At 49.3% G+C, this 26,157-nt stretch overlaps 1 protein-coding gene across 5 annotated transcripts; it reads left to right on the top strand.

Annotated features, from left to right (window-relative positions):
• The first annotated feature begins 1,682 nt into the window (after positions 1-1,682).
• On the top strand, positions 1,683-25,764 carry STAMBP (STAM binding protein). Of its 5 annotated transcripts, none has more exons than XM_073324737.2 (11): positions 1,683-1,844; positions 3,233-3,300; positions 4,107-4,322; positions 13,402-13,477; positions 14,802-14,897; positions 15,703-16,060; positions 17,467-17,612; positions 19,170-19,307; positions 21,022-21,134; positions 22,463-22,562; positions 23,475-25,764. In XM_073324737.2, the coding sequence occupies exons 3-11, from the start codon at positions 4,120-4,122 to the stop codon at positions 23,529-23,531; spliced, it is 1,287 nt and encodes a 428-aa protein (XP_073180838.2). In that variant the 5' UTR covers positions 1,683-1,844; positions 3,233-3,300; positions 4,107-4,119; the 3' UTR covers positions 23,532-25,764. The 5 variants fall into 5 exon arrangements, with proteins under 5 accessions (XP_073180838.2, XP_073180837.2, XP_073180841.2 ...); XM_073324736.2 differs by lacking the exon at positions 1,683-1,844 and adding an exon at positions 1,889-2,053; XM_073324740.2 differs by lacking the exon at positions 1,683-1,844 and adding an exon at positions 1,890-2,053 and having other exon boundaries at positions 17,488-17,612.
• Positions 25,765-26,157: the final 393 nt, after the last annotated feature.

Below are 26,157 nucleotides of genomic sequence, written 5' to 3'. Positions count from 1 at the left end.
CCTATGAAGTCTGATTTCTGGTTGCCTGTTTTCCATCACAAGATCTGTCTAAATTTGTGGGTTTCTACACAATGTTTCAATTTTGATGAATTGGCATTTTGCCAAAGGAAAACCCCCCTGGAAAACTTAGGACCAGATCTACTTAATAGCCTAATTTTTCCATTGTCCAAGAGGAGTAAAATCTAGCGTAATCACTTTCATTTTACATTGTTTTAAATGTGTTTTTAACCTTCGTATTCTCCTAAATGTAACAGGGGAGGGACTGGGTGGCTCTAGGAAGCCTGAAGGTTGGTTGTTCAGATCCAGTCCAGATTGAAATTGAATGTCAGCAAGGTCATTGCTCCTTATACTACCCATGAAACAGGTTTCTGCTGCAGACCACCATGGATATCACTCTGTGGCAGTCTCGCAGAGGCCAAGGATGGAAGTAGAGACTCCCTCCTTACTGCAGAGCTGATCAGTGTGGAGACACATGGTCATTTATGTCCATGAGACTTGCATTCCTGCTCTGTGGAGAAACAGAGGAGCCTGATCTCCAGGGCTTTCAGCCTGGCACCTCTTTTTACCAGCACTACATTCAAGGATGTTCAAAGCAAGTTGCTCATGCCCTTTAAGGGAGGCTAACATAATGGTCCTAGTTCTGTGAGAACATGGGAAAGATAGTGTCACTTAAGCTTTGTCTTCACTGCTTAAAAAGGGAATTTCTTTGCACCAAGATAAATGCAGGGCTGTTCTTAATGTAACATCCTAAGTGGAGACAAGGCACTTGTGTTTTCTTTGAGGTGGTTGGGTTTAGCAGGCCAGTACCTTTCCTAGCTGCTGTGGTTTCTATTCCTGGCTCTTTCTGATGTGCTGTTTGACTTTGTACTTAACTTGCCTGTACTTCATTTTCCTCATCTGTAAAATTGGGTTATTTCCCCACACCCATCTTTGTAAAATTATTTTAAGATCATTGGATAGAAGGAGTTAAAAGGCTAGCTCAGGCCTCATGATTTTTGTGCAGGATGTTGGCATTTGGAGTTTACTGTGCAGGAGAAATGGGACTGTTATGAGAGTGTGGTACATTAAAAATTTTTTTTGCAAGGAAAACACTTGGCTCATGAGCTTTAAGCCATTGTGACATAAAGTGCCCACCTTTTCAAGGAAAGAATGCGGGGGAGGGAGAGGGTAAGAATACAGCTTACTTAGCCCTTCATCCAGCGGTATTTATGGTACAACTTAGGCATGTATTTACATGTCTCCTGGGGGTGATCTTTTGCTGAACTATGGGATGAAGTCCTTTTTGTACTGAATAGGGTGCTGAGGTGTCCCCTTTCAACATTTGTCATGCAGCTGGGGGAGCCTGGCTTGGGCACCCAGTTTAGGCCTTGCCCTTGTACGGGGCCCTGTGGGGCAGAAACCGAACCCCAGGTCTTTGGCACCAGGCCCTGTGCCCGCCTGAGCCATAGCGGGAGCTGTAGGGCTGTGAGGTTGTGGCAGGTACTGGGGGCAGCTGTGGGCAGGTGCCATGGGCACAAGGAGGGCAGCCCCTGTCGAGGCAGGGCTAAGCCCTTAATACACCCCCCACGCCCTTAATACACCCCCACCTTATTCCGCTTAGAGGCTGCGGCCCCTTTAAGAGGCTACTCCCCTGCCCCCACAAGACCTCATAACAGGCATGACTTCACTTCCTGTCCCCCTGCCTCCACCAAGATGGCCGCCTGCGGCTCCCGCCCCGTTGTTCCCGGACCAGCCAATAAAGTTTGCCGAGAGGAAAAAAAAGTAGCGACCCCAATCCGGATAGCGGGGGTTCACTGAGACGACCCGGATGTGGAGACGCCGTCTGGTTGGCTGTTGAGAGCGAGGTGGGCCCGCCCTCTCTAGGCCGGAACAGAGCTTGTTCAGAAGGGGCGTGGCCCGTAGCCCGGACCGAGGCTGAGGGAAGCCCAGCCACCCGGAAGTGGAGTTGGCTCTGGGCTGCGGGCGCCCGCCCCCGCCTCCGTGGGGCTGTAGAGGACCCGCGGCCGCCCCCGCCCGCCTGAGGCCGCGGCCCCCGCGGAGCGTCGAGCTGCCGGTCAGGCCCGGTCCGCGGCGGGGGGGCCTAGGGGCGCCCCGGGGTGGGGGTGGGGCCGGGGCCGGCCCTGGGGGAGGGGCGCTGAGCAGAGCCCGGCCCCGCCCCGTCTCTGGGGTTGTGGGGCGTGAGACCCCCTCGGCCTGTTCCCCCCTGCCCGGGGGATGGGCCCGGCCCACTTGCGGCGGGCGGGGCCTTCGCTGAGCCCCCCGAGCCCCTGCCCCCCCCTCAGCGTGCCGACCGCTGTCTCGCCGGGGCCGGGGGGCCCCCCACCCTGGGGGCAAGGCCGGGGGCGAGTTTGAGAGCGGCCCCCAACAGACAAAGCGGGGGTAGCCTGGGTGAGCCCCCCCCCGCCCTGGCCGCGTGTCCGGGGCACCCGTTCCCACCTCCCAGGGCGGCGGCCTCACAAAAGGGGTGACCCTGCCCCCCAACGCGTGGGCCCTTGTCCCGAAGCCTGTCCCTCCCCTGTGCCTTCCGCCTGTGGTGTCTGATCCGGCTACCTAACCCCCCCTCATACGGTAAAGGCGTATTCGTCTATACAGGGGAGTGATTTGTAGCGAAGTGGGATGAAAGCCCTGAATAATCGGGGGGGTTGCGAGGTGCAGATTGGAATTTGACCGCCAAGGCAGGTATGTGGGAGAAATGATTTCACTCTGCGCCTGGTTCTGCAGGCGCTGGACAGAGTTCAACTCTGCTCCTGAACAGGCGTTTCCCTTGTTCTTGCCTGATGGAGCTCAGCTCTCTTCAGCCTTCGGTCCTGAAAGGGGATTCCACTCTCTTATGTTTGTAAGATGAACAGAGTATGAGATGTTTAAGGGCCAAATCCTACAGCCCTTATTTAGGAAAAATTTCCATTGAGTTCACTAGGCGTTTTGGCAGAGTGAGGACGAAGAACTGCAGGATTTGAGGCCTTCAAAAGGGGCTCTTGCATGAAAGTAAAGCTGGAAATGACACTTCTTTTGCCTGTAGCCCTTCACATCCCCAGGTCCCTGTTGTCTCTGATCAAGACCTTTCCCCTTGTTTAGTGGGAGGATGCAAGAAATCATAATGCAGTGATGGTGGCAGTCAGTTGCTGAGGGATTTACAGGATGTTACAGATCCAGCACTATGATTTCACTGAAGGTTTAACCCATAAACTGACTAGTTCACAGTGGGTGATACTTGGAAACTATCTGTTTTTAGGAGTTCAGGTGGCTAGTATCTCCCAGGAAGCAGAGAGGGCGGTCTCCATCAACTGGGCGGTGACACAGGTAAGGATTCTTGTGTGAAAGCGTTCCATTCTGCAGTGCTTCCTGAACCCTTTGCAGTGCGTTCTGCCTCAGGCTCCTGAAATTATCATTGGGAACCAGAAAGGAGGAAGGTGGTCATTCAGGAATGTGTTTGAAGGGGCCCGGATGGAAGAAGAGGGTGGGATCTGGCATTGCTAGAGTGAAGAGGGTGTTTGCAGGAGCCAGGTGGGATCATGAGCAGGGTGGGTTGGATGGGGTACTGTGCTTTCTGGTTGATAAAGGGAGATTCTGCAGATTCTTGCCGTTTATTTAGGTATCATGTATTCTGTGGCAGCGATTGCCATGGAATCAGAACACTGAATGAGAATGTGTCACTTACCTGTAGGAGACACTCCATAACTTAGTTTCTTACAGTGACTGGGGGTAGGTGACTGATTCTTCTTCAAGTGTCTTGAGACATGATTGTTTAAGGGGAAATGCTTGTTTAAAGAGGAGTCTTGCAAAACACCCTGACAGTGGATTCAGGCTCAGTCTGATCTCTCCTAAAAACTTGAATCTGGGTAACTGGGGCTCAGGTAATCCCAAATGAATTTCTGCCCCCAAATCAAAAATGCATGTATCTGAAAAGTGAAGCTCTGAAGAGAGCTTGGCTGTTCCTAGGGTTCCTCCCTCAGGACTGCTCAGCCCACACACTATATCCCCTTTCCTAGGAAAGCCACTCCCACCTCCCTTGTGTCCCGGTAGGGATATGTCCCTGATAAATTTGGATATAGAGAATATACCAGGATAATGTCTATTTCCATGCATTGTGTTCATTCTCTCTCTAGCCTGTTGGCCCTCATGCCTGACCACACAGATGTCAGCCTCCTTCCAGAGGAGCGAGTTAGGAGGCTGATCCAGATGGGGAGCTCTGTGGAGGTGAATGAGGATGTCCCGCCACGGCGGTATTACCGCTCTGGGCTCGAAATCATCCGCATGGCGACGATTTATTCTGAAGAAGGCAACATTGAGCGCGCCTTCATACTGTACAACAAGTATATCACGTAAGGGCTCCTTTGCCTTGCATGGGGATAACTTATCTTAAGCTCTTTGGGGCTGTTGTTTTATCTTGGATGTTATGCACCATACATTACAATCCAGGAGAGACTAGGAGTCAGGAGAGCTGGAGTCTGTTCCAGACTCTGCTGCTTGCTCCCTGTGTGACCTGGGGCAAGTCATGTCCCTGCTCTGTGCCTCAGTTTCCCCATCTGTAAAATGGGGATGACGACCCTTACCTGCCTCTTCACAATGAATGAAAAGCACTACATAGGTGCCAAGGATTGCTATCATTGAATGGTTAGACCAAGGGATCAGTGGTCAGCTTTAAAGTCCAACATCTCCCAAACCATCCAGGCTAGAAACATTCTCTCTACCACTGGGAAGCTTGAGTTAACCCTTAAAGAACTGAACAAGTATATGGTCGCTTTATCTTTCTTCCTCTTTGCCACTCCCAGCTGCTTCTTCCTCCTCACTCAATGCCAGGCTCCTATCTCTGACAGAACCCCCTTACCCTAGAGCAGTTCTCTCCTGTTGCCCTGTCCAGCTTAATGCTCTTCTCATTCTCATCCTCCTTGGGTGTGCATTCTCATCTGACCTGGCATTTACTGGCCAATGAGTAGAAACCAGCAACAGATTTTGTGGTCTGGGCTTTGGGACAGGGTTGGATGTTGGGGCTTCCTTTGTTGGACTGCAGGTGAATAGCACTCAAGATCTTAACTTACCTCTTCTCTATGACTGCTGGCATAGCTCTCCCTGGTGCACCAGCACAATCTTAGCTGTGGTGGGGGCCAGGGTTTATTGCTGTCCCAGGCAAACTGGGAAATGCCCTCTCCTCATCACTCAATCACTAAATGTTCTGCTGCTGAGGCCCCTGGTCAGCTGGTACTGTCAGCCTTTGCTCCTCCTCCTGCCAGGTGACTGCAGCATTTTCTAAGAGTCTGGGAGTAGGGGCCTTTCCCAGTCAGTTCTGAAACAGTCCACACATGGCATACGGTCGGTTTACCTCTTCCTGGGGTTTGCTTTTGTTGGCAAATAAATTAACAATCAGAAAGTTTGGCTCAAGCCAACCTCCCTGGCTTGCCTGCTGCTCCAGTTTCTCCATCAGGACTGCTCAGCCCGCATGCAAAATCCCAACTCCCCTACATTGAGGTGGGGATCGTGAGTCCTCTGCCTCAGTGAGCCCATTTCTCCCTTTCAGCACGTGCTGACAAATGTCAGCCTGTTACGGGGTTAAAATGTAAAATGCTCCCTTTAAAGTCACAGGTTAGACTTGATTATGCCTCTGACCTATAAAGACTTATCTCTGCACTGCAGCCATATGGCGTGAAGTACAACAGTGTCTCCTCAGCGTGGTCTTTGCAACCCTGGTTTTGAATCTGGTGCATTGTGATCCTCCTCCTCTGCTCTGGATTATCAGGGAGAGACTCTTCCTTGTCCCCACGTTCAGATGTCACCAGCTCCTCTCTTGTGGCCATGCTGTACATAGGGGCAAGGGTCATAGCTCTATAGAGCGTCATGCCATGGCGGTTTCCAAATGTAACTATGTTGGGTGACCCAGCACTGAAATGCACCCACCCCTGGGGTGAAACCTGACAGCTGCTTAGCACCAAGCTGTGAATAATACCTTCTTGGAGTGCCTGGGATTTTTACCACGGGTCAGAGGCTTATTTGAAAGGCTGTGCCCTCACTAGTGCTGCACAGAGGACTCTGGTTCAGTATGGACGTGTGTTAAGTGCTTGATCCTGAGAGGCCGGTAGCAACTCCCACCCATCTTCGTGGGTGCTCAGCACCGTCTGGGACCTAGCTGTGAATTGCCCTCACCTACTCCTGCAGAGCTGTGGCTTTTTCTTAGAGATCTCCCATCTAATTGCTAACCCAGCCAGGCCCAGCTGGGCTTTTGCATTCTGTCAGGCTGGGATCTCAAGTTGTAAAAGGTTGAACTGTGTAGGCTGCGTTAACGTTAGGATTGTCACAGGTGCCTAAGGGAGTTAGGTGCCCGAATCCCAATGAACATCACACTCCCTTAGGCTCATTTGCAAACCCCAGCTTCAATTTATTTTATTTTTTTTCCCCTTAAAGTGCTTAGAGTTTAGGGGAGGAAAGTTTCCCTGAATCTAATCAGGAACTTAAAAAAAGAGAGGGGCCCCTTCCCAAAGTATGATGGTTACCCACAATGCCATTCAGTGTCCGTCTGGCACTTGCTTTTCCGTGGCATCTGTACAGTTTTCCTCACCTGACCTTGTTAAATTCAATACATTTTTCTCTGATTAGCTTGGACTCCAGCCTCTCTTCCCCCCTGCCACTTCCTGGGCTTTTATGGACATTGCTCTGGGCTCTGTGGGAGGCTGGTAAGTGTAAAACCAAGTGGAATCTTTCCAGCTCCGTTCCTCGCACGCTGCTGCTTAAACCTCCTTTAGCTAAACAAATGATAATGGTAACAGATGGTGGTGAGCTCCCTCTCCAGGAGCCTTGACATACACGTGGCATGTACCTTTCCCTGAAAGCTATGTGGTCTGGGCAGGGAGACCTGGGTCCTGCACTGTGCTGTCCCTAATGCTGGTGAATTGAAATTAGCCTTTCATTCTACCTAGATCTGATTTACTGGGCAGGATATTTTATTTAGTTCCTCTGGTCTGTCTGGGCCAGAATTGCTGTCCCCTACTTCAGCACTAATCTGAAATGGCTCCATTGACTTCAGTGGAGTTACTCTGGACTTGTGTCGCTGTAAAGGAGGCCCGAATCTAGCCCTCTGCGTTTGCTTCTCTGTCCTCTAATCCAGCAGACAAAGGCAGAACGACATCCGGGTTGGAGGCTGAAACTAGTTGCATTCAGACTAGCAATAAGGTGCGTGTTTGGAACAGTGAGAGTAATTAACCATTGGAACAATGTACCGAGTTTTGGTGGATTCGCCATCACTCAAAGGTTTAGAGCAAGATTGTGAAAAGATCTGTTCTAGCCCAAGCAGGCATTGTGGGCTTGATGCAACAATCATGAGGTGTAACGCACAGAGTAAAGGATTATAATCGTCCTTCTGGCCTTGTACCCTATGAATCTTCCCTGCCCCCCCCCCCCTTCAGCTATAGGGCCAGACTTCCCTGTTCCATCAGTGTAACTCCAAAGTCACGTCACTGGCTTTACCCTGAATTTGCTTGGTTAGGAGAGCAGAGTTTGTCCCGTAACAAACGGAGGGTGGGTGTGGTGTGACTATGTGCTGTAGCCAGGTGCTGCACAGCAGTGTGTTATGCATCGGCTGGATTTGATATCTCTAATTACACAAGTACATCTCTGGCCCCAAACTGCCCTCAGCCTCCCTCGTGACTCTTCCTGCAGCTGGGGGCATGTTTGTGGGAAAGTAGTGGGGACTGACCTCCTGGGTCCCAGTAAGTCGCTGGCTGCCTTTGGCAACTGGCACAAGCTAGAGCGGAATTTTTCTACCTTGTTAGGGGACTGCCCCAGCACAGAGTAGTCTCAGGATCAGGCACATAAAGCCACTTCCCCTCTCCACTCCTGTCTTGCGCTGTCTGTGGCTATAGCCAGGGATCAGGGCTGTAAGCAGCCTGACCATGAAATATCCAATATTTTCAGGGCTACTTTTTTCCTTTAGTGGGCATGTCACACTGCCATGGGGGTGGGGTGCGTAAACTTGCTGTCTTGCATGCTTTCCCCAAGGCATTGGGCTGTAAAGAGATCTCCTGCAGCACTGGATCTGTGACATCCTTCAACCGATCTGCAGCATTCAGCTGCCTCCCTGGTGTGGTTTTGCGTGGTGCGGGGGAGTCCCTCCTCACACTGAGCTTAAATAGAATTGAAGTGGGGGAAGGGGGGCTTGTGATTGGCTCTGCACAGAGGTGGGCTTCAGCTGTAGGAGCCTTAACTCTTGACTGTCCTAACTTCGATTTTTAACCGTGTGTAACTCATCCTAACGCAGTGGGGCTTATTTGTCCGCCCCCGGTGGCTGGATGACAGGCTGCTGCTGACTGTATGCTAATAGGCTGGTTCTGTAGCTTAAGCAGTGGTGGCTCATGCTTTTACTTCCAGAGCTCATCGGTTCAATCCCCACAGAAGCCTCAACTTGGGGTGACCTGTCTGGGGATTTGAAATGCTGAGGGCCCCCGGATGTATCTGTTAGCTTGGAGGCCGTGGCTGATTCGTAACCTTTTATATGTGCTCCAGCCCCTAGAGGGAGACAATCAATGCTAACAAGTGCAGCCCTGTGTGTCCGTGTCTGATACAGAGTCTTGCAGTTAGAATCCACAAGTTACGTGGAACATTAAGACCCTGATCCTACAATGGGATCCATGCATTAGCTTCATTGGAGCTTTGCCTGGACATAGATCTGCTCAGTTGGATTCAGATAAGGGCATACTCCCACCTTGTTGCTGCATCTGGTGCTCCCAGCCCAGCTGGCTGTTGGGGCATGGGGCTGATTGGGCCCCCTGATCTCAAGCAGAGTTCTCTCTTCCTTGGTCCATTCAGTTCTTGGCCTCTCTGCTGAGCTTGCCAATACAAGAAGCCAATTGGGGGGTGGCTTATCATAGAATATCAGGCTTGGAAGGGATTTCAGGAGGTCATCTAGTCCAACCCCCTGCTCAAAGCAGGACCATTCCCCAACTAAATCATCCCAGCCAGGGCTTTGTCAAGCCTGACCTTAAAAACTTCTAAGGAAGGAGATTCCACCACCTCCCTGGGTAACACATTCCAGTGTTTCACCACCCTCCTAGTGAAAAAGGTTTCCTAATATCCAACCTAAACCTCCACCACTGCAACTTGAGACCATTACTCTTTGTTCTGTCATCTGCTACCACTGAGAACAGTCTAGATCCATCCTCTTTGGGACCCCCTTTCAGGTAGTTGAAAGCAGCTATCAAATCCCCCCTCACTCTTCTCTTCCGCAGACTAAACAATCTCAGTTCCCTCAGCCTCTCCTCATAACTCATGTGCTCCAGCCCCCTAATAATTTTTGTTGCCCTCCGCTGGACGCTTTCCAGTTTTTCCACATCCTTCTTGTAGTGTGGGGCCCAAAACTGGACACAGTACTCCAGATGAGGCCTCACCAATGTTGAATAGAGGGGAACGATCACGTCCCTCGATCTGCTGGCAGTGCCCCTACTTATACAGCCCAAAATGCCATTGGCCTTCTTGGCAACAAAGGCACACTGCTGGCTCATATCCAGGTACTCATCCACTGTAACCCCTAGGTCCTTTTCTGCAGAACTGCTGCCGAGCCATTCGGTCGCTAGTCGGTAGCGGTGCATGGGATTCTTCCGTCCTTATGTTCTAGCGGTACCTGCCGGCTGGCTGATGGACTGAGCTCACCAGCTCCACACAAGCCAGTGAAAAGCCATGAGATGATCAAGGATTTTGAGTCCCAGTTGGCCTGACTTGGATTCTCGCTGGGGAGTGAGAGGGAGGGGAACCCTCTGTGTCACATTGCCCTGCTTCTGGAACTATTGCTCCCGATTTGTGCATCTGGAAAGGTCGCCTGGGAGCAAAGTGGTGGCTTAACCGCCTTTGGGCCAAGGCCGTTGTTGAAAGCTGATCCCGCAGCACTTGCCTACCCACACCCGGAGCTCCATCAGGTACGCATACGCAGCAAAAAGCCAACCCCCCTGCAGCAGCGACTCTCGGCAACCCAGGCTCACGCTGTGGCACTGAAAGTAGCCGTGTAGATGTTCCTGCGTGGCTGGAACTTGGGGGCTGGGTTTCAGAGCCCACGCCAGAACATCTACATAGCTAGTTTTAGCACCGAAGCACAAGCCTCAGTCTGTAGAACCAGGCTGTGAGACTCGCTGGCCACAGGTATTTCTGTGGGGTAGATGTGCCCTTTAACTATGCCCATAAGTAGGGAGTTACTCCTGTGAGTAAGGGATGCATAAACAGAGATTTTTATAACACACGGGTGGGTTTATTTCATGTCTCTGTTCTCCGACCTGATGGATTTCATGGTACCTGCGTTTTCTGTCCTTCCTTAATCATGTGGGTTTGGCCACGTGGCTTTTCCTCATTCAGGGAATCCCCCTTTGGAGCATTTGCTGAAACCCAGCCTTCTCCACACACCCCAGATGTGCAGCTCCTGTCCCTGCCCCATCCGAATGACTCTTCTTCCTCTCCAGCTTAGAAAGTGGTTTGCAATGATCAAAGGTTCATGTCTCCTGCTTTACAGCTGTGTGCAGGAAGCAGGAGGCCAGCAGGGAACACCAATCGGCATGAGGAATGTTTTTCATGCTATTTAATAGGATGCTGGCCGATTGGGTCATTCTCCGCTCTGGTCTTTGGAGAATGGTGTATGCACTCACCACAGAGGTGAGGAGCATTCTAGGCTCCAGAAAGCTGGGCCCGTTCTCAAGGGACTGTAGCTTTAATTCAGTTTTCAGCTTAGGTTTAGCACACACGTGCTCTCTCCAGTATAAACTCCTTGATCATAGACTCATAGGGTTAGAAGGGACCATAACGGTCAGGTAGTCTAACCCCCTGCAAAGATGCCGGCTTTGTTGCGGCTGAACCATCCAAGACAGATGGCTATCTAGCCTCCTTTGGAAAACCTTCAGTGAAGAAGTTACCACAACCCCCCTAGGCATCTGTTCCATCATCCTACTATTTTTACAGTTAGGGAGTTTTCCCTGAGTTTTAATCTAAATCTGCTCTGCTGTAGTTTTTTAGACAATTGTAGTTTAGACAATTGCCTCTTGTCCTGCCTGGTGTGGCAAGAGAACAACCTTTCTCCATCTTTTCTATGGTAACCTTTCAAGTGTCTGAAGACTGCTCTCATATCTCCCCCTTAATCTCCTCTTTTCCAACCTAAACATAGTTCCCTCAGCCATTGCTTGCACTCCATCCCTTTGCTCATCTTTGTGATCACTGTGCCAGCTCTAATTCTAACTGGGTCAGGTATGGTCTGATTGTTTCCTTGTACCACTCTTCCTTGGGCTTCTGCTTAGTAGTCCTTTCTGTCCCTCTTCCCTCCACGGGGTATCTGCCAGTCATTATTGTTGCTCCTAGTGGGTTAAGCTGGGAGTGTGGCTGAAAGTCCAGTTCAGACACTCGAGCGGATGCCACATGGTGAGATTGTTACACAGCGGAAAGTGCCATGTAGCAGGTACATAAGAGTTGGCATTTATAGCTGCTTAGCCTGAAGTTTAGGCATGTGAGTAAGTACCTTGCTGGAGCAGGACTGTCATGAGTAGTTTTCTGGATCCTTTGACTATTTTTGGCTCCAGTTTTAACTCCTATGTAGCGCTTCTCTATGGGCCGTGTAAGCATTAATATGCCCCATGAGTAGGTGTTCTTATCCCACTGGGATAAGCGAGACAGACCTCTCATGGGCCAGTAACTAGTTAAAAGATAGGAAACAAAGAGTAGGAATAAATGATCAGGTTCCACAATGAAGAGAGGTAAATAGCAGGGTCCCCCAAGGCCGTAGGGGACTGGGACCTGTGCTGTTCAACGTATTCATAAATGACCCGGGAAAGCGGGTGAGGTGGCAAAGTTTGCAAATGACGCAAAATTACTCAACATAGTTTCAGGCCAAAGCTGACTGCGAGGAGTTACAAAGGGATCGCACAAACCTGGGTGACTGGGTAACAAAATGGCAGATTAAATTCAATATTGATAAATGCAAAGTCATGCACACTGGAAAATATAATCCCAACTACACATACGCAATGATTGGCCATTACGACTCAAGAGCGAGCTCTTGGCGTCGTCATGGATAGTTCTCTGAAAACCTCTGCCCTGTGTGCAGTGGCAGTCAAAAATGCAAACAGTGTTAGGAACCGTTAGGAAAAGGAGAGAAGATAAGACAGAAAATATTGAATGCTACTATATAAATCCATGGTGCGCCCGCCCCTGGAATTCTCCATCCAATTCTCGTTGCCGCATCTCAAAAAGCAGAAAAAATGGAAAAGGTACAGAAAAGAGCAACAGAAATGATTAGGGGGATGGAAAGGCTTCCACATGAGGAGAAATTAAAATAACTGGGATTGTTCATTTTGGCAAAGAGATGACTGCGGGGGGGGATATGATTGAGGTCTATAAAATCATGAGTGGTGTGGAGAAAGTAAATAAGGAGGTTTTATTTACTCCTTCACATAACACAAGAACCAGGGGTCACTGAATGAAATCAATAGGCAGCAGGTTTAAAACTAGTACTTTACACAACACACAGTCAACCTGTGGAACTCCTTGCTTGTGGATGTCGTGAAGGCCAAAAGTATAACTGGGTTCAAAAAAGAATTAGATAAGTTCATGGAGGATAGGTCCATCCATGCCTATTAGCCAAGATAGGGATGCAATCCCATGCTATGGGTGTCCCTAAGCCTCTGACTGCTAGACCTTTGGACTGGACGACGGGATGGATCAGTCAATAATTGTCCCTGTTCTGTTCATTCCCTCTGTCTCTTCCTGGTTCTCAACTCAGATGCTCACTTTTATTTAAGTCATATGAATGGGGGAAATTAGCTGATTCCCCAGTTACTGTGCAAATGGTTTCATTTCCCTCTTGCAGGCCCTGAATTAGTGAGATTCGGAAGTACGTGAGTAACCTCACTGACTTCAGGGGCACAACTGTCATGCTTCAACTCTTGTGCTTAAGTATCGCCCTGATTTGGGGCCATCATGAATAGTCTGCCGTATTCTGGATCTGTTTAATTTTACTCCAGTTTGAATTTGTTTTAATGGAAGTTGTTGTTATCCATTATCATCATTTAATGGAAATTGTTATGGTGGAGTGACTAGTAGTGTTTGTACATCACCGGGAATAGCGGGGTCCTGGTCCATGACTGCAACTCCTGGGTACTTCGATATTACAAATAATTAAGTGTTCCAGGTGCTGTACAAACACGAGCAAAGACCGTCTCTATCCCAAAGAGCCTGGGAGGAGGTTAATCTTTGGAAGTTGCTATTGATGAGGAACGCCCAAGTACAGCATAATAGTGGACGTAAGCGTTGGGCACCGCAAGTGGGAACACAGAGCACATCTGTGCTGCGGTGCAAGAAACCCAGCTCAGAGCAACTGTTGTCTTCTATCTCTTCCTGCGTCTTGCAGGCGCCGTTTGGAAACGCAATCTTTCTGCTCTGCGTTTGCAGGCTGTTTATAGAGAAGCTGCCGAAGCATCGCGATTACAAAACCGCCGTCCTCCCTGAGAAGAAAGACACAGTGAAGGTAAGTTGTCACAGTTTGCAGTGGTCTTACCAAGAGTCTCTTTCTCTCTCAATAATTTCTGTTAGAAAACATTGAGGTAATAGAGAGAAGGGCCTGGTGTGTTGGGTGGTCTGTCATCCTGCCATTGCTGGGTTGTTCTCTATTGGAGCTGGTCAGGAAAATGGGGATAGGGTTCCTGTGGAAAAAATTGTCCTTTTTTTGGGTCAAAAACTTAAATACAGGAAAGCCCAAAACTGGAATTCTGGTTTGGAAATGCTGCCGTGGTGCCTCCTGGTAGTTCAGTTACCTCTTCCTCCCGTTCTCCTCTGTTGGCCAGGCTTCCAGCCCTGTTCCCTATTGCTACACTGTCTGTGGTATTGTCCTATTTGCTACTCGCTCTCTGAAGTAATGGGGCTTCCACCCCTTCCCGTGGGACGTCATTCACAGTTGGGCAGGTCTTGTTAGAAAGTGTCTTTCCCTAGAATTCAGCCTAGGTCTTCCAGCATTTTGGTCCTTGGATTGCCATCATCTCCTCGATATTCATTAGTCCCTACCCTTACGTCAGTATGTGAAATGCACCGTTCACACAGGCATGTCAGGCCAGCTTGCATGTTCACCTCCCTAACCTGCACGTGAGCATTGGGGGTGTTGGGGACACAGGCTTCAGAACAGCCAAGCTGGAGCACTGGTGCACCAAAGGTTTGTCTCTGGGGTGGAGGGGAAGGGGCGGCTGAGTCCGTTATCCCAAGGTGCTCATTGCCTGCAACCCCTGTTGAATTCAGAGCACTTAGCACCTCTCAAAATAGGGCCCCAAATGACAAGTCTCCGTGATGGCCCAGGAGTAGGACACCGGGACTTTCTGAGACCCTCTAAGTGTGGTCCTGTTTTTCCCCAAACCTCATGCCGCTCTTCAGGGACGCAGATGTGCACGTCTGGATAAATGCGTGAGTGCATAGCTGGCTCTCACAGCGCCCATTGGTGCCAAGCAGCCTGGAACGCCATCTCCCCCCCAGCAGCTGGGGCGGGGGTGGGAAATGAGGACCTTCCACCCTTGATACGTCTGTATGTGATCAATGTGTCCCATTGGTGCCCTGTGAGGATGCACCAGCACCATTTGTTTGTTTTCTCTCTGCGTTGAGTGCTCCTTTCTCTGACTCCTGCTTCTCTGCTGTAGTCGTCAGTATCCCAGCCCCCTGCCGGTTTGTGGCTTAACCTCTCCTAATACCTGTCACTGCAGTAAGTATGGGAGCTGAGTTTACTTTGTCTCGGTGCTGTGGGCTTGCTGACCCTAGATTCCCATCTGGTCTTGCTGTCCTGACATCGCACTTCTCCTCTCTCCCTCCAGAAACTCAAAGAAGTCGCGTTCCCCAGAGCCGAGGAGCTGAAGAAGGAGCTGCTAAAGCGATACACCAAAGAGTATGTGGAATACAGTGAGCGAAAGGTGAGTAATGGTGCGAGGTGGAACGTCAGCACCACAAATAAAACCTGCAGCTGCAAAGGAAACTGATATCCAGGGTCTTCGAACCGGCAAACTGGGTAGCTGGATTCTGCAATGGAGCATTGCAGCCTCAGATTTCACAGTGTTGGGAGCTAACTTCCTAAGCGTGTCGCTGCTGCCTTGTCATAGAGGGGTTGCCTGCTTCTTCCAAAATCCCCTTGGTGCTATCTCCCTGCCTGGCCCTTACGCAGGGAGGGAAAACTCCCAGTCTGAGTCCATAAGGCCAGTCACCTTCTCCTCCTGCAGGTCGTTCCTCAAACTTACCCTCTGCTGCAATGGAGACCGAAAACTGCAAGCTGAGGGCAGGTGGCAAGATACAACTGCTATTAAGAATTGCACACATCCTATTTTTGTTACCCCGTCTGCTCCACCCCGGCCTCCTTGTCTGTCTGATCCGCATGCTCAGACCTAAACCACTCAGTTCAGACGCGCTCCAGACAATGGGGGTCCGAACAAGCTTGGAGCAGTATGTGGGAGCCTGTTGGGGTCCATGGGCCAAAGCTGCAGTGGTGTTCCACTTGTTTAACATGTGATCTGGTTGGTTGCCTGGTTTGCAGCTCCTTCCTGTGTGTGGATGTGTTTTGGCTGGTCATGTAGAAGGGAAGCTATTCCCCAAAGGATTCCGGCTGGGGAAGGGATAGTCGAAGGGATTGACGATGCCTAGGCTTCTTCCCTGCTCAGTTAACCCGTTTGTACCACAAGACCCAGTGACATCCTGTCTGTTGTCCCTACATGTTCCCATTGCCAGAAGAAGGAGGAGGAGGAGTTTGCGCGTAACCTGGCTCTGCAGCAGCAGCTGGAGGAGGAGAGGCAAAGGGTAGCCCAGATGAAGCAGCAGCAGGCAGAGCAGGAGCAATTTAATGCCTTTGAGGAGCTGATCCGGCGCAAGGAGCTGGAGAAAGAGCGTCTGAGAATCCTGCAGGAATTTGGGAAGCCAGAGCTAGGTCCTGAGTCTCTGGGAGGACCCCTGATACCAGGAGTGGAAAAGCCCCCGACTGACTTAACCCCAAAGCTTCCTGCTTCTCCTGTTGTAGGAACAGTGCTGCCAAAACTGCCTGTTGTGGACAGATCTCTGAAGCCTGGAGCTTTGGGGAGCCCGGAAAACAGTTAGTACCTTTTGGAATTAACTCCTGTTAATGACACTGGTGCCTGAACCTAGGCTGGAAGCTAATAGAGATGCCACAAACGGTGTCAGTCTCAAGTGTCCTATGCGAAAACGCACACACATAACGTATTAGAAACTTTTCATCTTTATCTCTATCCCTCCTCGTCCCTGCAGGGAGAATGGCTCCCACCCTAACTGTATGGGCAGTGAGTGCTTGCGCTGACTGAGAGAGTGTCTCTGGAGAATCCTTAAATAGCTCCTTCCCCTTGAACCTGCAAGTTGCTGAGCGCTCTGGCCCTCTTCAGTAGGACTGTTCTGCTTAACGCTAAGCACGTACTCACGTGCCTTGCCACCCATTTTCAGCTCCTTGCAGGATTCAGTCCCTAGTCAGATTCAGATCAAAGGCTAGATTCTCCTCTTTCTTACACACTGGAGTGACTAATCAGAGATCAAAATTTGGAGCTAAGTCCGTGCTGATTTGCCGTTTTAATAGTCTCCCTCTGTCCTTTCCCTCCACATGTGCCCTAAAAATATCAATACCCATCTGAAAGCATTTCTGGTCTCTAAAGGGATGCTGTCAAGATGGGGTGGGGGAACATAAACGAGCCTGATTTTGACCACTCACATGGGTGCAAACTGGGAGGAACTTCACTGAAGTCGATGGGGTCCCACTAGTGTGAGATCACAGCTGGGCCCAGTATGCGGTTCTCTTCTGTGTTACTCAGCCTTTTGGTCACAGCAATGGAGCATGGTTTCTTTTAAATCAAACTTCCTTTCTCCACTGAATGCTCTTGGTATTTTGCCAGGCTAGAGAGAGGGGAAACAGGCTGGTCCATTTCACTTTCTGATTCGGGTCAGTTTTGCATCCTGGCTTTTTGGTCATATTACCAGAACAGCAGGGTAACCAGGACCTTTTTTTTTGTGATTTTCCCATTTTAAAGAAATTCGAGACTTAGTTGGACAGCCTACTTGATTCTGGAGATATGGCAGTTAGCCACACCACTTGCACAATTACTTGATTAACGCACATAATTTGGGAAGCATGGTCCAACGGGTAGAGCACTGGACTGGGAGTCCAAACTCCTGCGGATTCTATTCCTGGTTCCATCGCTAAACTGTGTGTCTTTAGGAAGGCCCCTTCCCTTCTCTGTGCCTCTGTTTCCCCAGCTCCATCTTTGTAAAGCCCTTTGAGATCTATGAATGTGAAGTGCTACATAAGAGTGATTTCAAGTACTCATTAGGAATACGAAGAGCAGCTATTTGTGTACCTAGTTTGTTTATTTTCAAACCTCAGCCCTGAGTTGTTTGGCTGAAATGATTTCCCCTGCCTCTTTAGGTATTGACCTTTCCTGAGGCACATTGCAGTAAATTTTGCACGTTGCCACAAATCTTGCCTTGTATTCACAGCTACCCTTCCTGTCCCCACAGACGTAATGACGGAGGGCCTTCGCCATGTCGTCATCCCCAAGGTGCTCTGCCATAAGTTCCTCCAGGTAGCTGATGCTAACACTGCCCGGGGTGTGGAGACATGTGGAATCCTCTGTGGGAAACTGGTAAGGTGACATTCTGGGTAAAGCCATGTCAATATCTTTGCCTTAGGTTCCCCTTTGGGCTCTTGATCTCCTAATAAAACCTTTGTTGCAATGTCCTGCATTGACTCTAAAGTCAGATCCTACGTTGCCTTTAAATTGTCATTGCATGTGACCTTAAGATGGCCCTGTTGACTCTTTAAAGTCCCGGACAGTGCAGGCCATGGCTGTGTGTTCATTCCACCTTCACAAGCCTTGTCCTGATGGGTATTTGTGCTCTGATGTTCACCTTCTGCAGTCGCATCGTAGGCCCCGATCCTGCGTTCTGATCCATGCAGAATGGGACTGCATGCGTACAGGTGTCTCTGAAATCGAGGGGGCTCCACAGAGGTCTGTCTGCTTGAATCTGATTATGGGATTGGGCACCTTGTTTGGCTGGCGATCGGGTCTCTTCTTTGAAGTCCTGTAGGGTGTTTAAACTCTGTCCACCTTGATAGCCCTCCTTCACCACAGCTAAACATCTACAGGCTTCTTTCCCCCAAAAGGCGCCCTAATTATAGCAGCTTCTCTCCAGTGCTTGCAGCCTTTCCCACCCCCCTTCTTGTGTTAAATTCTTCCTCTCAAAGTGCTGTGTAAGAGTGAAGTATTTTATCATTGTTAATAATTTGGCAGCTGGGGGTGGCTTTTTAAATTATTTATATTATGATAGCACCCTGGAGCCCCACACATGACCCCATTGTGCTAGGTGCTGTACGAACACCGACCAAAACGATGCTCCCTTCCCAAGGGGCTTACAATGGAAGTAGTGAAATGGGCAGTTTTCCACTGGGAACTCAAACCCACCCAATAAGTCACTGGGCTGCCGTCAGAGGGTAGTAACCTTCAGTCGTGACTCGTGGGTTAGTCTATTGCTAACCTCATAATTACAAGATTTCCTGGGGTCCTAGGAGTGGCAGGGACCTCTTGGGTCATCAGATCCAGCCCCTTGCCAACCCCATCTCATCATCCAGTTCATGACTTTGTCCAGCTTAATGTAAAAATGTTCTGTTGGTGTACAACACTAAGCTTTTTTAAATAACGTACATCCCAAAGCTTTCTGGTTGTCTAGCATCCTATGGTAAAAGGACACGTAGGCCTCAGTTCTGGGCTCAGGACTGGGGCCTTGTGTAGTCAAAGCAGCGATATAAAGCTGCACTGAAACTGGCTAATGCTCTGATGCGTTGCTCTGTCCACTGTAGACCGCCTTGCGGGATCAGACAATGTCTGGCTGGAAGGGATCTTGAGAGGCTGTCTAGACCAGCCCCTTGCACTGAGGCAGGACCAAGTCAACCTAGACCATCCCTGGCAGCGATTTGTCCAACCTGTTTTCCAAAAACTCCAGTGATGGGGGTTCCACAGCCTCCCTTGCAAGCCTGTTCCAGAGCTTAACTACTCTTAGAGTTAGACAGTTTTTCCTGATATCTAACCTAAATCTCTTTTGCGGCAGATTAAGCCCATTGCTTCTTGTCCTGCCTTCTGTGGACATGGAGAACAATTGATCACTATCCTCTTTGTAACCACCCTCTCCCTGCTATCTTCCAGCTGAGGAACGAGTTCACGATAACGCACGTCATTGTCCCCAAACAACACGGAGGCCCCGATTATTGCAACACAGAGAACGAGGAGGAACTCTTCCTGATTCAGGATCAGGACAGCCTCATCACTCTGGGATGGATCCATGTAAGTGCTTCCCTGAGCCCACAGGCCTGACCTTAAACTCCTATCAAATATGCTGGAAAGCCGGTTTAAGGGGATAGTTAAAGTGTCCTGTCTGGGATTTTTTCTTCTGATGCATCTGGTGATGGCTGCTGTTGGTGGTGAGATACTGGGCTAGGTAGTGTGATCCAGTCTGGCAAACCCTCTATGGGTTTGGCAACCCCACCCTCTTTGTTAGGTCATTATATTGCAATGATCGTTGTATGCAGAGCTTCCCAAACAGGCTGTGCATAGAAACAAAATCTTGGGCAAGTTCCTTCCCTTCTCTGGGCCTTCCCTTCCCCCCCGCCCCTCGGGAACATCAATACTTCCCCCTTGAACGTAAGGATCTTGAGTGGAAGCTTTCCCCCTGCAAGCCTAAGCAGAAGGCTCTGTAATTTCTGTTTGGGCTTAAGTGCCATTTCCCATCAGAGCAGAGAGCAGCGCTGGCATTTGCTGTAGGAAAGCTGGCCTGTTTGGTACGGGGCTCTGGGAGATGAGGGATTGTCTTGTGACCCCATTCTTCCAGCCCCCTGCCCTGGGAGTGCTCAAGAGGAGAAGTGTATTGCTTACGCAACTTGAGAGCTACATAGACGTCTCAGGTATTTTGCCTCAACAACGGAGCCATTGTCCCAGATGCTAAACTCCCCCTCTGAAGCTCCAGCTCTGAGCCAGGTGCCTCTGCTTAACCCCTAGGGCGGTTCCCCGGGATAGTGCTTTCCTCAGCTCCTCTTCCAGACGTCCATCTGCTGGTGAGCCAGCTCCAGATTCCTGTACAACCTCCAGAGCTGGCCTTGTTCCCAGTCCAGACTCGGCCTTCGGAGTGGTGCCAAACGCCAAGCAAAACATTTCATGCTGAGGAACGCTGTTTCCAATGTGGCACCTGTCTTGCAAACACTGGCAACTGCAGGATACTGGCCGAGTTGTCCCCCTAGGCACTAGCTTCCCCTCTCAGACAGCCGAGGGACCTGCAGAAAGAGACCGTGCTTTTTCCCATCGGGGAGGGTGAAGGGTTGTGGGAGATTTGTTCTCATATGAAGGGATCTAACTCCATTAAGTCCATCTGATGCCAATTGATCTTCATTATTTTAGATGTTACAGTTAAGGAGGCTGGGATGAGAGACACAACCAAAGGTCCTGACAGACCCCAGGACCGTTTTCATAAGAGTTGGGGTGTTAAATCCAGGGTTCTGGGCAAATTCTAACTGACTGATTGCTTTGTGCCACCCTAAAATCCCCTGCAGTCTTGACTGGATTCTAGAATCTTCTTACCTCCTACCCTGTTTGGTGTGGCTATATTGTGTTAAACAGCTAACGTGTTCCACCCCAGAAGGTGCTGCATTTTGTAAGAGTGTGAAGGGACTCCTATGTGGGAGTGCATACAATATAGCTTATAACTGTACTTAAGTGTGCTTTGAGATGCAAGATTACACGGGGCTTCTTCGGCAACCTACATCCTTTTCTGCGTCTTTCTCAGTCTAGTATCAAACAAAGGGGGGAATCTTAGTTTGAAATGGCCGTTTGGGGCGGGTGTTTGGCCTGTCAAGTACGGTAAAGGTTTAGCATGCTACTGCTCTGTTAATCAAAAAGCTTTACTTTTTGTGACCGCTTTGTCAGTCCTTGCTGCTGTTTCGAACCCCATGATCTCTGAGCCAGGCTTCTTAACTCTTTCCTTTCCTTTTTACGTGTCCATGTTTAGACTCACCCTACGCAAACAGCTTTTCTCTCCAGCGTGGATCTGCACACGCACTGCTCCTATCAGATGATGCTGGCTGAGTCCATTGCCATTGTGTGTGCACCCAAATACCAGGAGTAAGTAGGGGAGTGTGTTTGCTTCCCAATCATGTCATTCCTGGGCAGATGAGATTTTCAGAAATGTTGTTTATCAGGTGTATTACGGTAGCGCCTAAAAGCTGCAGGCGTGGCGCAGGATCCCGTTGCGCTAGGTGCTGTACAAAGATGATCCCTGCCTTACAGAGCTGACAGTCTTGTCAACTTAGGCCTTGTCTATACACCCAAGCTGTGCTGCTTTAGTTATCCTGGTGTAGTTAAAATAACACAACCCTCTGTGTGGATGCAGTTATAGGAACCTTCATATTAGTCTAACTGCGTCTACACTAGGTACTGCTATAACTGTATCAGTCAAATCTCGTGGGCCCCAACCCGACAGTTCTACCATTACAAACGCTGTGTGGAGTTTGTACAGCAGGCCTTACGTGCACATGTTCCCTGGAAACCAGGGTGATTCTAAAGTCGCTTAGACACTTCTGAAAATCCCATCCCAAGCTCTCACTAGAACTAGCTGGAAACTATTGTAGAATCATAACGTGGAATTGAGGCGGGGGCTTCGGGTTAGGGCGCATTATGAGATTCCAGAGATCTAGGTTCAGTTCCCAGCTCTGCTACACCTGCCCTGTCTGACCAGCCCCTCTTTGGCTGACCCTTTGTTCCCCATCTGTAAAATGTGGAGACTTTCTCCTTTGTCTGTGTAGACCGTAAGCTCTTTGGGGCAGGTATGGTTCTGTCTCCAGGAAGCACCCGGCACCATGGAGCCCTAACTTCAGCTGGGCCCTCTAGGGGTAAGTGTGCACTGCATTGTAAGCCTGGGTCTGTGGGACCCAGGCTTGTGGACTTGGTGTTTCCAAGTCTGCGCTGGAGCGTCTACACTGCATTGTAAACTTGGCCTTACAGTTGCTGGACCTGTGTCCTACAGCCGTGCTAAATGCGTCCATACTGCACTGGGCCAACCTTCCGACTTGGGTCTGCGGATTGAGTTGCATCCACACTGCAAAATGAGGGGTTGGACTTGAATCTCAGTAGCACTCTGGCTCAAACCCATCCTCCCGGGTGGGTCCTAGGACTCGGGTCCCCAGTGCTTGCTGACCAGAGACAGGGCGGTTGGTGTGGGGATGGGAGAAGAAGTTGGGTTCAGAGCTGAGTCTGCATTTACAATGCAATGCAGACGTACCCTTGGTGACTACTAAAAGGTTGGGGGCGATGAGGAGGGGGTGTCTGTGAGGGTTTCATTGTTAGTACGACATCAGAAGGAAAATGAGAAACTAAAACAGGTCTGACCCAAGGGATTTGCTCTGCTGATCTTTTTAAAGGCCCGAGTTGTTCAAAGCATCTTATCTCTGTAGGACGGGATTCTTCAAGCTGACAGACCATGGCCTGGAGGAGATCTCTTCCTGTCGGCAGAAGGGCTTTCATCCACACAGCAAAGATCCACCTCTCTTCACCGTAAGTACCTGAAAAGAAGGGACAGTGAGAACTGCAGCTCATTCAGCTTGTTCAATCAATCACCGAAGTCGTAGCTATACTGCAAGGCTGGCCTGTAATCCAGGGAAGGAAGGGGATGTGCGACCACCCCCATGGAACTTTGTCTGGGGTAATCAATGCAGGGCTGGGGGGCCGGACGCCTGGGTTCTGTTTGTCACACACTGATTGTTGCTGTGACCTCTGTCAAGTAGCTTCTCTACTCTGTGCCTCAGTATCCCCACCTGCAGAATGGGGCTAAATTCCTACTGAGAACATTGTGAGAGGGGACTTTGAATGTCTTGCTAACAGGGTGAGGTGGCCACGTTCATTCATGGAGCAAATTTATCCATAGGGCTTGTTCCTGTTTCTAAAAATTGTCTTGCCCCTCCTCTAATGGAGGTATCATGATCCAGTGGACAGAGAATAGGACTGGGGGCATCTGGGCTCTACTCCCAGCTCTGCCAATGACTTGCTGTTTGACCTTGGGCAAGTCACTTCGCCCTATCTGAATCTCAGTTCTCCAGCTAGGAAATGAAGGGGCTAATGCTTCCTCAGATTTGTAATACTTCAGTGTCTACTGATGACTAATGCTTTAAGTGCGAAGTATAACTTATTCCTGGCAGAAGGGATGGTTTAACGGGTAGGACGCTGGACTTGGACTGGAGAGTCCTGGGTTCAGGTCCTGGTTCAGCCACAGACTCCCTGTGGGACCTTGGACAAGTCACTTAATGTACCCTGTGTCTTAATTCCCGATTTGTACAATGGGGCTCACTGGAGGGGGTGTAAGAATAAAATCCACTGATAGAGAGATGCTCAGAGGCCACAGTGAGGGCCAATAGAATGTAAGGGATGAAGGTATTTAAATAACGTTCCCATTTCTCCTCTTTCTTTCAGAGCTGCACTCATGTGTCGATAGCTGAGGGAGATGTGGTGCTGATGGATCTTCGATAAGCCCATTGCCTTAACCTACTTCTTTACCATAAAAGAGCTAACTTGTAGGCCTAGGGAAGCTTTTCCTCCCGTAGCAAATGATTCCCACAGTACAGCGTGATTTTCAGTAATGACGGTGAGGTTGGTAATCTCTGAGCGCACGAGATCTCTGAGGCCTCTCTCTGGTCACGGGAGACGTTGAGATTCCGAGGGACAAAAGGGAATATTAATTTGATCTTAAAAAAAGAAAAAGCTAACGCTACAAGGATTAACTCCCTAATAATCAGTCATTCTGCAGTCTTTCCAGAAGAACTCATGGCCTAAGACTTGTGAGCCTAAGGCTTGGAAATTCGATTGGGCTGACTGGAGAGCCTTTGAAAGGAAGCTCTTTCCAACCTCAGATCCCCCAAATTTAGCGCATCTTTTTTTTTTTGGCCCTCATATCTGATCCAGACCCCGCTGAACGGCCATAAGTCTTTCCGTTGACTTCAGTGGGCCATCGATCAGGACCTTTGTAAAGCTCCAACGGGTCTTAGACTCACTTACACAAAGACCCCTTTACAGTGGAAGTAAGTGACATCTTGACCCGCATTTTGATCTCCTGTGTGCTGAGAGCAATATGAAATGAGCCTTCAGAGCCTGATTCTTATTTACACAATGTCTTTCCCCCCAAAAAACCAATGGTTCAGTTACTTGACTTTAGAGCAGTGGGGGGTGGAGGGGGGGGAAACTGGTGCCAACAGCTCCGTCTCTAACGAGCAGCCCTACAATGCATAGGTAGCATGAACACAATGGAAGGAATAGATGCTAGACAGGAAACTGGTTTCAATTGCACAGTTGCCATAAATAGTTGGTTAAATCCGTTTAAAATGACAAAAATATGTTATGGGGGGGGAGAGAAATATGACCCTTTATTTTATTACTGCTCCTAAATGGGAAATAACCCTGGTCTTTGTTCTGCTTCTTTAATAGTTCAGTGTGGATGGAAGAGGGTCCTTTCTTATGGATTACTCCAACAGTGTAGCCGTAGGAAAGTCCTACAGTTCAGGATTGTCCCATGTGACAGAACATTTAAGGTGTGTTAATATCCAGCTGGAGAGAGAGGTGAAATCATGTTGTTGTGGTTCTAACACTGAGTTCCCTTGATAGATTAATTCCTGCGGGGGAATGGGAACTGTTATCTTGTCTAACCAAGCTAGAGGCACTTCATGTGGGGCTTTTTAGCAAGGTCCAGCGGATTGGGCATTGGACTGTGAGTCAGGAGACCAGGGTTCTGTTCATGGATTAGTGGCTTCCCTTTTCTAGGTCTGTTGCCCAGTCTATAGAATGGGGATGATTTAAACTGACCTTTTCTCTGTCATGTGCATTGAGGTCTACAGATGAAAAGCGTCCTGGAAGAACTACGCTTTAATAGAGGCAGGGCAGTTCTCAGGTGTTTGGGGCAGGGTACCCTGGAGATCCTTTATCCACACTGGTCGGGGAAATTGTTAGAACCATACCAGAATTAAGTCCTGGATCTGCACTTCTCACCAGGCCCTATGTCCAGAATGGGTTGGTCCTCATTCTCTGGGTCAAGCATCCCTGAAGACTGGCAAAGTTGGGATCCAAATGCCTCCCTGTTAGTATTCAAGTCATGTCACGAAGAATCCACTATTCATCTCTGTAACCCCTTGCTGCTGCTTGACTTCTCCCCTAGGAAGCCAAACTCATAGGAAGTTTAACTCTCCTTGCCAAAGTTCACCCTCCCATGAAGTCCTGAGATCTGTTTTCGAAAGCCTGTTGTGTAGAATCACTGAATGTCGTACACAAGTATAATACGTTATTCACGTCGGATGCCAAACTGTGACTTTTCCCCTCCCACCCATTTCTTCTGTCTGTCTCAGTGTCCGTTAGTCTCGGGAGAAGAACTGAAGATAACCGCGTGTTAGAAACTGTTCCCACTGTATAATACTCTTCGTACATTCTAACTCTGTGATGTGTTAGATTGTCAATGAGCATTAAATGTTAACGAGACAGACTTTTGGCTCAGCGTAGAGTGAAAGATTTTAGGCTTTCATTCTGGAGCAGCTGATGGTAGTACATGAGATCTCCGCATCCTACATTTGGAGCCGCCTTCTTTAATCAACACATGCACAGTTGGCTTTTCATCTGGAATATAATATGTGCCCTTACTGACACGTTTTTGCTGTACAATATTTGGCAAACAAAATTCTTTGGTGTACAGTTTAATACAGATAAATGATGTTTTCTCTGATGGGTTTGTTCATTATTTGTACAGCAGTAATAGTTTGCACTGATTTAACCCTTTTCATCTCAGGATACAAAAGGAGGGAGAGATCCCCGTTTTACAGGCGGGGAGTGACTTGCCCGGCATCCCACTAGAGGAGAGACCCTGGTTTACTGCCTCCCGAGTTCTTGCTCTGACCTTGAGGTTGTAATGGGAAATAGACTATTCCTAGCAACAAGAAAGGAGCAGAGCAAATAATGCTATCAGGGACTTCCCCATACAGATCCCATTTACTGGGGACCTGTGTAGACTTGCAGGGGTTCTCCACCTTTTTCTTTCTGAGACCCCCCACCCCACCCCCACCACATGCTATAAAACCTCCATGGCCCACCTGTGCCACAAGTGTTTTTCTGCGTATCC

The sequence above is a fragment of the Lepidochelys kempii genome, chromosome 26 (assembly GCF_965140285.1).
Source record: "Lepidochelys kempii isolate rLepKem1 chromosome 26, rLepKem1.hap1, whole genome shotgun sequence".
Classification (NCBI taxonomy): Eukaryota; Metazoa; Chordata; order Testudines; family Cheloniidae; genus Lepidochelys; species Lepidochelys kempii.
The sequence above is the reverse complement of the archived record's forward strand: the minus strand, read 5'-3'. Positions and strand labels throughout refer to the sequence as shown.

What these genes read in the sequence shown, in the direction of transcription:
- STAMBP (XM_073324737.2), top strand. Translation starts at nt 4,120, where the DNA reads ATGCCTGACCACACAGATGTCAGCCTCCTTCCAGAGGAGCGAGTTAGG. An exon ending in TGGAATACAGTGAGCGAAAG is followed by an intron (nt 14,898 to 15,702) that starts GTGAGTAATGGT and finishes TCCCATTGCCAG; the next exon opens with AAGAAGGAGGAGGAGGAGTT. An exon ending in TGTGCACCCAAATACCAGGA is followed by an intron (nt 21,135 to 22,462) that starts GTAAGTAGGGGA and finishes TTATCTCTGTAG; the next exon opens with GACGGGATTCTTCAAGCTGA.